At 42.7% G+C, this 18,048-nt stretch overlaps 1 protein-coding gene across 2 annotated transcripts; it reads left to right on the top strand.

Moving 5' to 3' along the window:
* Positions 1–217: 217 nt before the first annotated feature.
* On the top strand, positions 218–17,623 carry LOC110988497 (adhesion G protein-coupled receptor G7-like). Of its 2 annotated transcripts, XM_022252071.2 has the most exons (16): positions 218–739; positions 3,543–4,358; positions 4,593–4,745; positions 4,908–5,006; positions 5,581–5,697; positions 7,068–7,207; positions 8,175–8,324; positions 8,515–8,902; positions 9,335–9,516; positions 10,413–10,586; positions 11,457–11,575; positions 12,128–12,227; positions 12,986–13,157; positions 13,317–13,407; positions 13,818–14,088; positions 15,543–17,623. In XM_022252071.2, the coding sequence occupies exons 1-16, from the start codon at positions 625–627 to the stop codon at positions 15,699–15,701; spliced, it is 3,246 nt and encodes a 1,081-aa protein (XP_022107763.2). In that variant the 5' UTR covers positions 218–624; the 3' UTR covers positions 15,702–17,623. The 2 variants fall into 2 exon arrangements, with proteins under 2 accessions (XP_022107763.2, XP_022107754.2); XM_022252062.2 differs by having other exon boundaries at positions 4,593–5,006.
* Positions 17,624–18,048: the final 425 nt, after the last annotated feature.

Below are 18,048 nucleotides of genomic sequence, written 5' to 3'. Positions count from 1 at the left end.
CAGTAACAGGTTTTTGCCCTTACACCAACGTACAACACTAGATACACATGAGTGTTCGTCATTATCATCAATTATCACTGTCCAGATTTTGCATGCCTGTCCTGACACTGCGTCGACGCCAGCATCGGGATAAATATCACTTTGTTATGTTTTCAGGCCCTTTGTACTTCGCGATTCTATGCCCTCTTGTCTAGGGGGTCTTTTCCAAATATTGCAAGGTTCATGCACTGTTGCCAGCAGTGGGAATAGTGCATGTAACTTCTTTACAAGAACTGTAGCGGTAACTTCTGTGTATGCTGATTTCGAACAGCCGTCACAAAATCGATTAGCATGGAAACCTTTCATCCTCACACGAAACCATTACAACTCTGAGCACGCAATGGGAAATCATTCAGGCATGGTACGGCATATAGGAAACCCACAGTGAATGTCTCCAGGAAAAACAATTTTTTTTTTGGCTTTGACGGTCGAGCCAACACAACTTTATGTACTTCACTTCAGAGCGCGGAGGCCGTGACCGCAACAACTCACGCGGATATCCTAGTGCAAACTGCACAAAATTTTAAGAGACGCATTCTCGATCTCGTGCACTTTGCTTGCGGAATCCAAGAGGAAGATATCGACATGGGTACATCGGTGTTTGGACCAGGCTTATGGATTTTCATCTTGTCGGCAATATTCGTGTCCACTGACGTAGCAAGTTTGCCCTCGCCTCTGCGTGGTCACCATTTTGTTTTCGGTAAGACATCTTTACTATCAAACCCATACCAGCAAACAGGTGAATACGTACGTGACATTAACGAAATGGACTTTGTGCTTGCGCATTATGACCTCTTTGAAGTTCGTCGACAGAAGCGCAGAGAGTTTGAAATTCTCCATGCTTATGTTTCTTAGTTCGGGAGCAGTTTTACAGAGACCATTTTCCGTGAGAGAGTAGCCAAACAGCAACAACATATTTAACGGAAAACAAGCAATAAACAAAAACCACCTTGTAGAAATCGCCAACCACACTGAAAAAGCCTTCTTGAATCACGATCGTTACTTGGAAACCTAAGAGGACCCGTATCATGTAACGAGCTGAAACACATAAACCTGTTAAAACCAGGACCTCACTATGACTAGAGGTCAGGAACAAGTACTAGGTCCTCGTGGTATTCATTTGATCAACATGTAATTTTTCTTTGGCCGCCCTGTGTCCTGCGGGACGCCCGAAATATAACTCGTAAGACAGTGGTGCACACAATTCTGTGCAGGGACTGAGGGGATAAAAGATAAACTTAAATACAAGAATCACCCAGCAGTGCCAAATTCGAAAAGCGGAGGGGGAGGGGTTACTGGACACCGCACCAGACTAAGGGCGCTGTTCAAGATGCAGATGTGAATCTTACGTATACCCTTTGCTCTATGCGTATACTTACATCCCTTTATTGCGTAACATCAAAACGGTGTTCAGCACTACTAATAAATTTGGGTTTGGGGGATTTTCCAAAAAACCTCAAAATCTGCATTTTTTCTCATCAAGAAATTTGGGAGTTGATCAAAGAGACCACCCCACGGTCACAGAAGGGGGCTATAGTACCCCCATCCTCGGGATTCACACCCCTCACGTAAAATGATCCAAAAGTTTTAGTTTTGTTAACATTATTTAGACATTAAAATTGCCGAATCATTGATATGAATACCTACATGGGATACATTCGGCTGGTTTCAGATTACTGTACACTTGTTTTCAATGAAAATCTTTCCAAAGAGCAGTTGCATAAATCAGAAAGTACATTGTACTCAGAGAAGGGTGTGTCGCTTCATCTTTGAAAAGGATTACCGGCATACTAGAGTTATGGCGATGCCTTAACCGTGAATGAACATGGAACCCTTGAGAAACGAAGTAAACAAGTATGTAGAGATTTTCTGTTTCGATCCAGTTCCATCAAATGTATAAAGATTGTTTACCACCGGAAAGAAGCGTTCTTCTTCAGAAGAAGGCACAGCGAGAATGTCGCGCAAAAGGTTTCGGTGACAGATCGGTGCATAGTCGATGTCTTAAATACTTTGTAACAAATGTTTAACTGTGATCTCACTCGTCGGTAGGTTTTCTTTAATATTTTCACATTTTTTAAATGTGATGTTGATTTTTAGTGTTCATGTAGCTTAGGTAGTTTATATTATGTCCATATGTCGATATTTAATGTAACGATTCATTCGGTAAAGTTGCTTGAGGGATCTTAGTTATAATTTTTTTTATGTCAACGTGCCATTCAGTTTTTTTCTAAATACTTCTAAATAAACGTATTTCTAAATAAACTATTTTGAATTGAATGAATGTTTATAAAGTGAACAACCGTGGCAACATTTTCCCAAGAGTAGAAAACATACTCTGTAGTCAAGAAGCGTGAACATGCATGGGCGATGAATGTTACGGGTGCGCATGTGCATATGACATTAAGAGCAAAGCTGCTCGGACAGAACCCACAGCTTCGTTTTCAGCCATTGTGAATTACCTTTGGTAGTGAGTAACAAAATACACGAGCCCGAGGCTTTGGAGAATGAAATCCATTCCCACGACATTAAACTGGTTAATGTACTTCCTTGTGTTTTGTGTTTTACTGAATTCATCGGCACAGAAACTACAAAGTGGCTATGTGATCGCTGATAAATGTATTTGCGTATTGTGACGCCCGCAGGTGAAGTGTTTACTCCCGGGTGGGATCGGTCTCTTCTATTTCTAAGGGTTGCGTGTTTTTACCGATGGCGTCAAGCGCTGCGGCTGCACTGTAGGCCATAATACCCATGATCCATTGTCACACATAACGGTGAACTGTTGCGGTGAATTTCTGGTCTTCAGTGTACGTGTGATGTTTGCCCACTTCCAACAAATCAGACGCATCATGATTAACTCCCAGAATTCAACCCCTCATAGGAAACTACTCCCTCAAAATATGATTAAAGTTACTTCACCATGGTAGTGGAAAACCATTATATCTGAATGGTGCAATACAATCAATCCCAGTGATACAAAAACCAAAGTTATATAATCCCTATGAGAGTATTATAGCTCACAGTCAGTACCCACAGCTCTAAGTTGTAAACGAGGTAATTAAGTAATTCACAATAAACATGCTGCGCACACCGCGTTGGGCGTCACAGTACTACCCCAAAGTGGTAAATTTAAAGTTGTAAGGGTATCTTTCAAGACATCTATTTTCAGTCCTTTGAACTGTTCGTAAACAACGAGATACACTCTTTTAAACTTCATTTTAAAGCACACTTTCAATAGTTATCAACGTGTCGTGCAAGACTCAAATAAGGCGTAAATAGAAGAAAAATAAGGGTTATTCAAATTGTTTTGCTAGATTTGAAACTATTTTTTTAAAAATCTTATCATTTGTTTAAAAATTATAGTTGTTTGGGATAACTTGTTAAACTTTTCACCTTCTTGGGGACACGACCATGTCTGTATTTAAAGGCCTGTTTATATTTTACGCGAGTGCAAAATCGAAGCCGGATTTGGGCTCTCCGAGTTAAAATCTCTTCTTTATTTTCAGAAATCGATACTGAACTTGACCATCACTCAGATGCCCACCACCGCGAACGGCGCAGAAGTGGCCGGGGCGAGGCTTTGGACACATGGGACTGCGACAACGTGACCGTGGTCCCAAACGACATACGCACCTCCTTCCCCTTAAACGAGTTCTACCAGAAGTACATGCATGCCTACGGTATCCCTATCTTGTCCTCCAATATCTCGCAGGACGTCTCGCTGATGCGCGCCTGCTACGTGGTCCGCTTCCTTCTAGCGGACCGCAAGGACTTGCGTGACGCTATGTACGATCGGTACGGCCGGGTGGCCGTCATCGCCAAGACAGAGCGCACGACCCAGATACCGGAACACAGTTACCTGAACAGCAACCTGTGGGACAGTCGTGCACGAGGGCTGGGCGGCTTCCCACAGGTACCCGTCACCACGAACGCAGAGGAGAACCTTCTGTGCGAGGATATAGCGTCAGATCCTTGGTTTGAAGAGGATGTCCTCGTGCACGAGTTCGCTCACGCCATACACCTCATCTCCTTGGATAGAGCCGACCCGTCCTTCGATGCGAGGCTGCAGACCATCTACAATATGGCCAAGGCGGAAAATCTGTGGCGTGATACATACGCCATCGTGAAAAGGACCGAATATTTCGCAGAAGGGGTACAGGGATTCTTCAACGTCCAGACGTGTAGTAGCTTCGTCGATGGCGTTCACAACCACGTCTGCACCAGGGAAGCATTGAGAGGCTACGACAGCAGACTATACAACCTTATTACGGAAGTCTTTCCCTGTATGAACACAATAGTAGACCGCTGTAATTCAACTCAGAGTGAGTATGACATTGAACACTCCAAAAGGCAAACCAGCATCGGATCACTGGTAGCGATCCGGGTCCGCGTGAAACAAACAGGCGCTATAATTGATTCAACATGTAGGTCAAAAGTTACTAATTGGATTCCTCTTGGTTGTTTCATGTACACAAGACCGTGTCAACAACGGCAACAAACAAAAGCACCAGAGTTTCTTATTTTTACCGTGGCTCTGTCTAACATTTTTTCCAAAGGTCTGGCAGCAAATCAAGAGCTCCGCATGAATTGTGAGATTGTCACCACTACAACCACCACCGCAGAGGGTCCAACCACCACCCCCACCGACCTTACTACCACGGCCGCTACCACGGTGCTTACCACCAGTGTTGCCTCCACCACTACACCCCGTACGACCTCGGTCCCCCTTACGACCTCAGCCCCCTTTACGACCTCGGTCCCCCTTACGACCTCAGCTCCCTTTACGACCTCGGTCCCCCTTACGACCTCAGCTCCCTTTACGACCTCGGTCCCCCTTACGACCTCAGCTCCCTTTACAACTTTGTTCACAGACACCACCACGGATAGCGGAGCAACAGAGAATTTTACGGGCAGTGTGAGTGTAACTACTCAACTGAGCTCTACTAGTCACGCAACAACTGCGCCAGATAGTAAGTCTGGTTTCCTTTTCAATAACGGTCCACGACTTGACCAACAGGCGTATGCATGCCAATCACGCGCACAATACCTGGCGAAGAATCTAAAAAAATGACACAATTAAAATCCTCCCCGTATCATACTAACACTCGGGTGTGCGATGCATGAAGTCATCCTTCAGTATCAGATCTCATTTTACCATTGCAATTTGAATTATTGATAAATCAATGTCCGAATGTGGTAATATAAATTCCCTTCGATATTAAAACACTATGCACAAAAGCACAATGCACGAGCGACCAGCAGTCAACCACTGGCTGCTTTGTCTGGTTCACAAGTTGTTGCGTAAATTAATACCGGGTATAGTGGTTGACTGTATTTCAGTTACGGTCATTGATTGAACTTGACCTAGGTTTAAGCGGTTGAACAGTTGAGATGAAACCATAAGCAGGAAGTTGGGATGTAGCCAGTACAGGAAGTTGTTAAAGTACAGAGTGCATTATGCAGAATAACAAGACTGGTGAGCATGAGCTGATAGTGTGTATATCTGTCAGACGTGACATCTATCTCAACCCCGCTATCTTACAGAGTTCTGTGAGGAGGGCACAACTTTCGACATCGATGCTGGCGTCCTGACCTGGCCTGTGACTGCTGCTGGTACGAGGAGCCAATCCATTGAGGTGTGCGCCCTCGAAACTCAAAAGGGTAAGGGAAGAGTGAGTTCTTCGACGCACCTGGAAACGCTTGAGAGGATTGTAAACACGCCCGTGGACTGGTAACTCTTATGATCAAAAAGGTTCATTACTTCTAGGCAGAAAACCTTTTTTTAAACGTCACTTCGTTTTTCATTGGGACCCATTTTCGTCATTTTCCGTGTTTTTCACCTTACTCAAGTGCCCAATTTTCACACTTCTGTCGAATCCCCCTCAGGTCATCAGTGATACTGTCCGGAAGACTGATGAATCATTTGTATCCATCAGTTCGTTTCTTCAAGTTCGAGAGCCATTTGTCTGAAATGCGGTTCGTTTTTCACTCGGATTCAAATTTCCGCACTGAGTCCGACATGACCAACAGCGGTCAAAATGAGATTCACGAATGTTAGGCATGGCATACACGTACACGCACACGCGCATCCATACGAGTGCGTTTCGGTACTAGTTGACTTTTATTGCATTGAACTAATACGTGCAACGACGTCAAATTGCCCGACTAAAAGGCCAGAACAAAAACTTTCTGTTCTCATCCATACGGTTTCCTTCTTGCATGACACGTTCTCATTAGAGCTTTCATCCCCTCTAAATCCTCTAAAATCCCCTCTACAAAATGTTGGCTTCACTTTCAACTTCTGACTCTGTTACTTTTGAGGTACCTAAGATTTAAGACGGGCAAATATTTGGTAGAAAATGGATTTTTTTGCGAGTGGAAGTTAGCAAAAGGGATTTTGAGTGTTTAAATACTAATTGCTATGGCAATGAGGGGCAAACAACGTTTTCCGAGCTTGATGTTGATCGATTACTTTTGGGGTCCACCTGTCCGAGTCAAGAGCCATTTTGCTGGCTTCTGGCTGTAGTGAGATTCAGTACGCATGCGCACAAACTAAGTGGGGGGCATGAACATACCTCTCGTGTTAACATGAGTAGCACCCCATCCAGGCAGTATAGTGCAAACAAATGTAGTACGCGCGTGTGTTGGTTCACGCGCTGGTTCTTGCATATATTATCCACTTCGGTAATTCACCCGGTTCGTCAGTGCCTTCGTCATGCACGCGCACGTACCACTGATTACAAGCTTCCATTGGATGACACTAAAGCTGCGCGTGAACTTCCATGTAACGCTGTGTGCAGTGGGCGTGGTTTAAACTGAACTGGCGTCACACAGAACCGGATGGGGAAAATGGACGGCCGAAGTGTTCATGGAAATGCAGCTTATGACACAAAATGTTCTCTCCAATTCCTTTGTGTAATTCAGCTGTATGTGGACGTCAATCCCATCACGTCGGGGTTGGGCCATTTCAGATCTTTGTTTCCTTTAAAGAAATAATGATAAAAAAAGATTTTTCATTGAAATCTGTCCAGCGGGTTCACCGATTGCGCTGCGAAACTGCTCCACTGTGGTCGGGTCACTCCTTCACCCCGAGTGGGAAGAGCAGTGGGAGATTCAGGACTGCGGGACCTCAAAGGATCGAAATGACATCAGTGTGAAGGATCTTACAAATGTAAGTATGCGCAGAAAGGGCTTCAGTGGTTATTCTTGCGTTGCTAGTGGTTGTTGTCTGCAAAACTGCACCGTCTCTCGTTATTTCTGTGTTTGCCACTGTTGACAAAATCAAAAAGCCTGATTAAGTGCTTAATTAATTAATAGCTTAAGTGCTGGTAACTTAAGCTACACATGTGTAAAAATTTTGACCTGTCACTGAATGTAGACAATTGGTTGACTACCTAGTTTTACAGTTTTTTGGATTGGATTTAGATCTATTTTAAAAAGTGAGATAAAATATTTCATCAAACTTAAGCAGTCAACAAATTTACTAATTACGACGGTGCAAGAAGAATTTATTTTCCTTGGCATTTTAAAAATTATTACATACCGGTAGCAGCCAAAAGGAATTTTATGCGCTTTGCCAAGTACCCTCAAAGCTGCATGACAAGATACGCATATTACTCAAAGGCTACGCAGGCAGCATGGAAGGCAACGTAATCCAAAGTTTGCTTGAAATAGGCATGAAGATAAGGGCCTATGTTGAGATTGTGTAGAAGATGAATATAAGTTAAAAATCATAATGTTGAATTTGTGATTTTGTTGTAAATTATACAGCCAAACCTCATCCAAAGTGTATAACAACTACAAAATTGCTCGCAGTCTGCCTAGCTTATAAACTTGTTATTACTACAAAAGATACAAAAATGGCCGTGTGTACCCGTCCGCCATTAAGTACAAACGCCACCGAACCAGTTTCGAAGCCCACGCAGCTATGAAGGTTGGAATCAGAAGCGTGACGTATACTGAAGTCAAGTCTTTATTGATAATCACCTGGCCAAATGCTTGATCTTTCTAAACTTCCAAAAGAAAGAATTCATTTTGTGTCTCAAAAACAAAGTCTTACTTTCTTTGATGCGGAACCGGTATATAATAAACTATTTGTTCTAACATTCCTGGCATGTTGTCTTTTGATAACTTGGTAGGTCACAGTCAGCACTGGCAATGCTGTAGAGGTTGCCCAGTTTCTGGCCAATCTGACCGGCAACTTTAAAAGAGCGAGAGTAAGGCCTATCCTTGGCGATGTATCCGAAGTTTTTCAGAATATCATCGCAGCAGAATCGGGAGATGCAAAGGTAAAAAGAATGTGAACAAAAACATTTAGAGGGGAACATTTGATGGGAGCTGAAGTCTGAAGAAAGTGAATATTAGAGAGAAGTAGGTTATCCATAAAAATGCCTCTTAGTTTGTTTTAATCCAAACTAAAAGATCAAGGTCCAGAATTTGACATGGACACCGGTACTTGTATGGCAAAACATTCTTCAGGTTACAGAGGCCATGTCGAAGACGGTTGACGACGTCGTCATCGGCTTGTCATCTGGACAACTCAAGGGGGGAGACGATCCAAAGAGTCGTTCTATCATCGTGGAGTCATTCCAGGCGCAGGTTGCGCGGACTCTACGCCAGGCGGGCAATGTCAGCCTGCGGCAGGAGTCGGTGCAGGTGGAGGCGGTCAGCATCAGCCGCTCGGAGGCCGTGATGAGCGGGCTCGGCTTTGCCTCCGTGCGGCCTGGTGGGACGGGAGGAGCCTCAGCCACCGAAAAGGTTCCACTCAACGAGACTAGGATCCAGACTTTTCTAGGCCAAAACGGGTCGGCGAATGGAGTGGTATCCGTCCAGCTTCCGGGAAGTGAGCTGGACCAGGCACACGATGGCAAGTCTAACATAAACAGAGGGAAATCTGTAGTTTACAAAAAGGAAACTGGAGCGTTCTTCCTTTCAAGAGAAGGACTTTCAAAAATTACATAATTAACCGTTGTAGAACAATCTTATTATCGCTCGAGGACAGAGGAACGGACACTGACTCAGCTACGTATGGCCTCGTGATAAGAACAAAATTATGCAGAATGTTTGCAATCTACAGGAGCCTCCTTTTCCTAACAATGGAAAGAGTAAAATAATTGTCTTTAATAATAATAAAACAAGAGTAAAACCATGGAGCTTATTGCAGTTTCAGCCCACCTGAGATCAGGGAAATGTGTGGAGATCGTAAGGAGGCTTTCAACACACTTACTGGTTGCAGAACTCACCTGAGGATTAAGCCTGTGGCAAACAAACTGTAATATTTTTCTTTCCATTCTATCAGGTGGAAACTCGGGCCAGCTTCGCGCAAGTTTTATCGTGTACGGGGATGATACCCTGTTCCCCTCGGCCAGGACAGCGGGAACGCAGAATGCAGGTCCCACGGTGGGAGGGTTCGTCATTGCTGTGACTCTACAGGACCTGGTCTTGCGAGACCTGGCCAACCCGGCCGTCATTCAGTTCAAGGTCAGCACGTCCAACATGATGAACAGAGCAATATGGCTTCATCTCTGTCATTGGATTCAACTTTTCTAACTACCCGACTTGGAAATTGTAAACTCAATAATATCCATGTATCGATACTGAACCATCAAGCTGCATAATATCGATCCAAAGATCGAGTATTTTTTATTTATTTCAAACGATAATAGGTAGGCCTGCATAAGCTTCAAGCGGTTTTGATTCCAGTGGTAGTAGGAAATCGATTGTATCCTCCAGTCAATTGTGTTGTACGGGCTGATTCGGTTGGCTAAAAGTCTGCCAACTTTCAGCCAATGGGCTTTTTGCCCATTTTTCTGCCTTGGGGCGCAGCAATCTTGATTACTGATTTCAGAACTCTGTAGTCACATACGGATTGACCTGCGCAAGCCTTAAAGGTCAGCAATGATTTTTGTATCCATTTCTGTGTTACAGTTAAAAAAATGATAACAATGATTGATGGTTCAATGGCGGAAAGCCATCTTAGTCAACCAAACTACAGTGGTACTACATGTGGTACGGTAGTGTTCCGTGCGTTGGTAAACGGAAAACCATGGACTAAGACGTGTTGGTAAATTGACCAGTATCCGGGTCATAGGTGACTTCGTCATACACACGCACGCCCCACTCATTGCAAGCTTCCGTCAGATAAGCACTCAAGTTGCACGTTAACTTCCGGTTCCATGGTTCCAAATAGCTCTTTGTGCAGTGGGCGTGGTTTAAGAGAAATGACGTCATACTTACGAACTTCCTTTTGCTCATACATGATTCATAAGCGTGGGGACTGGAAACAGGATTATTTCCCATTGGCAGGTCACAATGTTTTTATATTAAAGCTCAGTTAGTTAATGACGGGACCTTTGGCTCATTTCTCCTCTATTCAGGCCCCTAGTAATGGGGATACAAAGACAATGAAGCAAACAAGGTGCGTCTTTTGGGATTTCACCCTTCGGAATGGCACTGGAGACTGGTCAGAGGAGGGATGCGCCCTCAATGAAGAGACCAATGACGTCATAGAGTGCCACTGTGACCACTTAACTAACTTTGCCATTTTGATTGTAAGTGTCAAAGGCATTTTTAAAATCGGTTTTAATTTTTTGAAATTTAGATGATTCCTAATCAGTAAGTTTTTTGTATACATCAGTCCTATTTGCAGATGCATAAATATGGTCGGCGTCGTTTTCAAGAAGTAAAACTAACTGAATCAACGCCTCTCGAAAAGAGTGAACCAGTTCGGTATTCCAGCAGCGTATGCCACAGATGAACTGCGTCCAAGGTCATTCGGGCATAACCGAACGAACACCGACTTGCACTTTTTCCTTTGTTCTCGCTTGACCTTAATTAATTTCATGAAATACAGAGCTGCACAAGAGGGATTTCGAAAGTTGCATTTGGTTGGGGGCGCTGCGCAGAATTTCTGGCCTGAACGATTGAATGGCAAGATGTCCGGCCCAGCACACACATCCCCCGGCATACGGGAGTATAATAATGCGGCTCAGTGGCATACACTGTGAAGGCAATTTGTGTCTTGTTTTGTTCCTTTTGAGAATTCAGCACTGCATTCTAAAATGGCAACAAAAGGCCTGGGAATCGATGGCAAAGAAACACGAAATTCAGCAGAATGGGTTTAGTAATTCCCTTAGATAAGAAGCTTAAGAAAAACAATTTATTTCACTCTGAAAAAAATCCCGTATGGAAAATTACTTGCAGCCGTGGGGACCATAGATCTCCAGTAAAACAAATGGACGGACGCCGTTAAAGAACACGTTAAATAGACACAGTTCACTGGAAAACCATAACTTCTTTCTAACCCGAGCATTTTCACAGAAATGGTTGGCATCCTTGGCTGCTAAGTATTTTCCCGTAAATTTCCAGGGTTTTTTACTCTTAACTTTTTTACCTCTTATTCTGAAATATTCTTTCGATAGGAAGAAGTCATCGGTTCTTCGCAAGCGCTGCACGTCAGCAGTCAAATTGGCTGCGCCCTGTGCATCGCATTCCTCGCCATAACTTTGCTTGCTTCTCTGTGCTTAGATAACAGCAAGGGGTAAGAAGTGTGAGGTTTTTTTTGTTTTGGGGCGGGCGAAGGCTTTTGTTAGATTTCTGCATCGAGTGAAATTTAGAGAATGCACTTCTAATGTATATACTGCAAATGTTTATTTACACCTGCTGTCAAGACGTTAAAAAATCTGATGGCGCATACATGACGTATTATTATATTATGATTGTCCATAATAAGGAAAAAACAACGATTAAAACATAATTGTCGAACAAGTTTAACCAATGTGGAGATTTCGTCAAGAAAACGATAATGATGAACCAGTTTGGTATTCCAAAAAGTAATGTCATTCGTAATGCGCAAAATTAAAATGTTTTGAAGTCTACCACGAATCAGTAATTCCTTGGATGTATGCTTACACAATAGGGCTGTTTTAAATTCCTCATGCACGATATCTTGAAAATGGAGATGCCGTTATCTTGTCCAAATTATGATTTTAATAGCCTCGTGCGAAGGTTTCTTTGCCTCTCGGTTGAGTAAGAGGTTTGATATGCTTCAGGCTTCGTGAGCCTCCTTTTTCAATGAATATTCTCATCACAGGAGCCAGAAAGGAAGCGCCTCTCGTCTCTTGTTCTATCAGCTTTGCGTCTCGCTGCTCGTCCTGTACGTAGTGTTTCTGGCGGGCGTCGATGGTGCAAAGGTATTTTCTAGTTCTTGTGGTATTGATCAGTATTTCTGCGCTGCACAGACTGGGTTTTAAATTGGTTATTTAATCCAAAACCCTGGGGGTGAACAGAGGAATACACCCAATCTGGCGTAACCTTCTGCAGGGTGCTAAACTTTACACCAGAGTTTTTGTGGTGGGACTCCTTCCTGGTGCGGATCCACACTATAGGTTTCTTCAGCTTTACGTTTGACAAAAAATAGATCGGTTCATACATTGAGTATCTCTATTTGGGTATTGCATGAGAGTATTTGGTTATTCTGTAACGTCATTTTCATGAAAGTGTAAATATCATCTGCAATTTTTTGTTGTTGCTGTAAATGCCAATGTCTTCAATCAGGACCTTTGGTGGATCCAAGGAGGATGGGTAAAAGGGGGGGTCATGTTATACTTGGTTTTTAAAATATAACAAAAGAAAGACTATTTTGTATGACTTTTTCAACATCTCTCCTTCCCTAAGCGTGTAAAAGTTTCCAAATTTAACCTTGCCCAGGAGAAAGGCCAGTCAAGAGACAAAAAGAAATGCCAATTTGCTTGCTTCCCGAAATCTGGTGGTTTGGGAGCTGAGCTGGCTTTTTTTTCAGCCTATCCCTATTGGTTAATATTTTTCTCAGCATTCGCACTGTTCCCACAAACAGTAAAACATATTGAATAATACTTGTGACTTATATTTGCCGTCAGTAGGATTTGATGTAGTAGCCACCGTTTCCTTATATCTCTATTTGTGCCCTTAGGGTTCAAACGGGGGTTGTATGTTTGTAGCTGCGTTTCTCCACTATTTGGTTTTGGTCGTGACGGTGATGATGGTCATTTATGCGGTGGATCTGTACTTGGCAACGTCTAAGAAGATCCCACGCGACAATGCACCGAAATTCCATACAACTTATGCTGTCTTGGTGGCTTGCGGTAGGTACCCTTTTCATCTCCAGTTAGATAGAGTGTTTCCTGAACTTAATTAAATAACTGTCTTTGAAAAAACATTGAATTGGGAGTTTTGAATAGTTTGAATTATTTAGCGCTGAAGTCCCAAGATGAGTTAGACATTTTATGTGTTTGTCTTACCAGGTTTTCCCATGATTGTTATTGCAATCACTGTACCCTCTGCAATGGAGTACTATAAGATTAACAGTGATGTCATGAACAGCGGCCCAACATAGTGAGTACACTTAAATAATCCAAAGATGTTATAGTCCAGGTGAAAAAAAAACAAGAACACGCGACTAAACGAAAAGAGAAGGGAAATGAGGAAGGTGGACGTAACTCTGTACTCCAGCAAGCGAGATTTCTAATGATGCTTTAGCAGTTTACCTTCGTGACTTCATACATTTCAACTTGTACAAGAATGACATCTGTACAACATCTTCAACAGCATCTTTTCAACTGAAATTATTACAGTGCATAGCTGTCCCTGTTGGTGTAACTCCATGTTTTGAAAATCTGTCGCAGACTTATATTGTATAGGACATTGCAATCGTATCTTAACTTGAAGGAGACGATGAGTGCTTAATTAAGGCCTGTTATGCACTGGCTTCAGTCTAAACGGTCGTCCTGTAAAATTTTCCGCAGTTGTTTTCTCAAGCCAGGGCTGGCCATGTACCTGGGCCTTCTGCTTCCCGTCTGTATCTTCCTGGCCCTCAATGCTACTGTCTTCCTCTTGGTGTGGCGCCGGCTGCCTCGTGCCGATAAGAGGCTTCACTCCGCCCAAACCTCTCAGCGCCTTCAGGAAGCTGTGGGAATCTCGCTTCTGACCTTCTTGACTTGGCTGTTCGGCATACTGGCCATTACTTCTGCGGCTATCGCTTACGACATCGTGTTCCTTATCGCCTCCACTCTACAGGTAACAAACCACTTCAGTATTTCAAAAATATATTTGGTGCGTGTGAGCTGGGCAGGCGACTTGTAGTCCTGGTTCCAAGACCTTCGCATTAATCAAACTACAGAGGGTGCTATATTTCTTTATGTTCCTTTCTGACCACGGGCGAAGGTCTTGAACAATACGGGCGATTCACAGTAGTGCGCTTCCAAGTGTTTGCAACGCACTGACCAATCACAGTGCGAGAAATCTGTCGACCCTTTCCAAACGCGCACTGGATCGACAGATTTCGTGCATTGTGATTGGTCAACGCGTTTTTAGGGCGCACTATTGTGAATCGCCCGTATTCGTTCGGCAGTGATTATAGGGTTTTCTTTGTTATCCCACGAGATTTTTGGGGAGCCAGTCAACAGCTTCTTCGTTTGAGCCGTATTGTATCATTCATTTTGGTCCATACTGAGTGGACCAATGTGAATTGCGTCCCGACTTTCGAAATACGAAAATTTCCATGTAAACAAGCCGTGTTAAACCCTGTCAACACTGTGAAAAGGGAAAAGCAAAGGGCGGAGGTGGCGGTGGGTCGTGGTACTGGACACCACATCACACCATAGGGTCGCTGTCCATTTTGTATATGTGCACTTAGGCACTTATTTATGTGCACTTATTTCGCGATCTACTGCATTTCAATTTTATAATTTTGAAAAGTTCAGACATGTAACCTTATAAATCCCCATTTGGATTTAAATGTATGCTCTTGTGCACATGGTTCTGCAAAACTGCAGGCTCGGTTAAACCGTTATAATGGGGGGGGGGGCGGAGGTTGACCCCCAGACCCCCGATCTGCGCTTGAGAAGTGAACCATATCGCCCTGTTGAGGAGTGGGATTTTTTATCGTATTCCTATGGTCCGATACGTTTTTATTAAAAAATAGTGAATCGGAAAGCGCTAGATGCCAGCGGCAAAATTTGTGCCAGAAATTGGAGGGATGGGGGAAAATGGGATTCTGACCCCACATGACACTATATTTGGAGTGACGTTCATGATACAGACTTACATCTGCTAGTGTAAAATGAATCACATTCTTGCAGAATCTTACACCAGAATGGCATTTCTTGCAGAATCTTACATCAGAATGACATATCATATTTTTTTTTATTCTCGAGTGAGTTTTGGTTGATGTGAAGTCCGAAAAAAATCTTCAAAATCCGCCTTATTTTTTATCACCACGTAAAAGTGGGGTATGATTCAAAAGAGGGTTTGCATAGCTGCCATCTTACAGGTCAGTGCTTTGTCCCACGGGATATGCACAAAGGAAGCTTCCGTGTGGAGCAAAAGAACTGCCCTGCAAGATGGCTACCACTCAAAGTCTCTGTAGTTCACCCCCGGTCAAAAGTGGAAGTGATATACACCCCCCCCCCGGATTTACCCTCATGCTAGACAAGCAGACTGGCAAGTCACCATTATTTCCTCCATTTCAGGGTTTGTTTGTGTTCATCATGTTCTGCATTCGACGTAAGGAGGTGCGAGCAGCCATCTCAACTCACCTGAGATGCTCTTGCTTGAAAGGAAGTAATCAGAAGCAAAAGTACGAGCTAGGACAGAAGAATGTTCAACTCGACACTGAACTCAGTATGTGAAAGACCGCTAACATCGAGCTCCTTGCTCCATAACAGAGGCGAATCCAGTTCTTGGGAGGGGGATGGGAAATTGTAACTAAAAATGGCTATCCAAAAGAAAACACTGTTTATTACCCCTTCCCAACAAGAAAGGTAGTAGGACTATTTTTGAAATGCTGACGCACTCAGTCCCGTTTCCCCCAACCCAGATGGCTCCAAACATGTCATACCGGTATGTCTCGTGTTCACAGGGCTGCCATCTCAAATCGTGAGTCGTGATATGTGAAATCTCGTGGAGATGATTTCTTTTAGACGAGACAGCACAGTTTTTGAACTCCAACGATACTTCGTATTTAGAACGGAAGTTAATATTGTTATGTTTTGGGGGTGGGTGGGTGGGTGGTGGTGACAGATTTGTTGCTACTTTACTGCTGTGTGGGCCACCTTAGACCTTTGTGTGCGACACTCTTAACTATTCAAAAACACATCAGTGTTTTCAGCAGACTAGCACGTTGCATGGTAATATACGTCCATTTTATGGTCCATTCCTTGTACAAGTTGTGTAGAAGAATCTTCTTATAAATTATGGACTTGGCGTGCGCGTGGCGCGTTCTGCATTCAGCGGCGCACACAGACTCTTGACCAATAGGAATGGATTAAAACTGTCTTGTCTCCAGGTGCCAGCTTATTTTAACGCAGCAGCCATTATCAAATCGTAGCGGACATTTAATGTTAATACATGGTCACGTTGCGCGTTGTTGAATAGGGAAACTGTATAAGGTATTTATGAACAAACCTTATTCACAAGGAAGCTATTTTTTTGATCATGCTTCCTGAATTAGTCTTATTCCATGTACTCTGCCATAGGGGGTGGTTCCAGACTACTTTGAACCCGTGCCCCACCTTCGTTCCGTAACATTTTTAGATATAATAAAACTGAAAATTTAAATCATTCAAATGTTTTAAATCATGGAAATGACATTTATCCGTAACTTTTTTTATATCATTGCTTTCATTGTAATTTTAATTTCATAAAGAAAGTTAACACTTTCAATTCAGTATGGCCGACCTTTGAATAAAGTATATTGCGTGTAAATATCACCCTGACATCCTGCATCTTCACCAGCCCCATGTACTGGTTTGCCAAACTGTATTTATGCAAGTGAAGACCTTAAAGCTAGATCCACCAATTCCCTTAATGACAATGCAGGAAATTTCACAATAAGGGGGATGGAGTATCATACCTTCAGTAAAGTAAAATCCAGGAAATGAATGAGGCTCTGGAAAACTTCGTCACATGGTATGCAGCTGACAAAGATGGGATTCGAACTAGAGACAAATCTCTAAACATGCCAATTCGATGCTATCATGTTACCGTGTCTGGCCTTATGCTGATGCAAACAAAGGACCACATAAATGGAACCCCATCAACGACATCGATCTCAAATGAGAGAATGCAATTTGTACTCAGTTTTGTCAGATATACACAGTTTTGTAATTGTTCTGTAATGGTAAATTTGAAATCATTAAATTAAGAATATTTTTGGATTAGTAAGAGAAATTACCCAGAAAATGTTATGAACATTACCCCTTATGTTAAGTCTTTATGGTACTCGGTTCCATATTCCATGGTTTCTGATTTTATGCTTTCATGGAATGTTTTTCTATTTCTCTATAACTGTTTCATCGGATGGCAAGTCTGCAATAGTTTCTAATACAGGAAGCAAAATACATTTTTGGTGAAGGTTATATATTTTATATTTTAAAGAAACAGCCATAAATAAAATGGGACTTTCATACTGCTCAATATGTCTGTTTTTTTCATTAAGTCTAGTTTTTGCTCTGTCGTCATTGGCTACGTAAGTGCTGCTCCATTGCATTATATTCTGAAGTGATATACTGTACACGAGGAGTAATTTGTACAATAAAATGTGGTAAAGCTATTCGAAAGATTCACTTTGAGTTTTCTTTCTGCATCAGGGACTGGACTGCGCAGTTTGAATCCAGTCTCTAGTCTTTTAAAATAATAAGACAAAGCATAGCATAAGACTCCAGCCATTGCCATGAACTTTTTTCTCCCGGCCTTGATTACAGTTTTTCAGAACCCGTAACAACAAACTCATTTTTTCCAGATCAAATAAATTCCCCAAACCAACATTTATGCTTTCTCGATACAGTTCCCTCTAAAATATTGTATAAATGCGGTTCAGAATAGAATAAATTTTTCCAATAGGGCCTATGCTTGAACAGACTTTAAGAAAAAAGGAATGACTATTTAGGAATCACGTTTGTTTTGGCTTTTCTTTTTCGTTATCACTGGCTGATTTAGCTAAAAAGCTTGTAAACGAAACAGTGGTCATCAACGGGT

The sequence above is a fragment of the Acanthaster planci genome, linkage group LG05 (genome assembly GCF_054643075.1).
Source record: "Acanthaster planci isolate LZ-2023a linkage group LG05, COTS_SCS, whole genome shotgun sequence".
Lineage (NCBI taxonomy): Eukaryota > Metazoa > Echinodermata > Asteroidea > Valvatida > Acanthasteridae > Acanthaster > Acanthaster planci.
This window is presented reverse-complemented; position numbering and strand designations above follow the sequence as displayed.

Bases quoted from the DNA above. Each gene is read 5' to 3' on its own strand.
- LOC110988497 (XM_022252062.2), top strand. From the start codon at position 625: ATGGGTACATCGGTGTTTGGACCAGGCTTATGGATTTTCATCTTGTCG. The intron at 8,325-8,514 runs GTAAAAAGAATG...AACATTCTTCAG, and splicing joins CAGAATCGGGAGATGCAAAG to GTTACAGAGGCCATGTCGAA. The intron at 9,517-10,412 runs GTCAGCACGTCC...TCCTCTATTCAG, and splicing joins CGGCCGTCATTCAGTTCAAG to GCCCCTAGTAATGGGGATAC.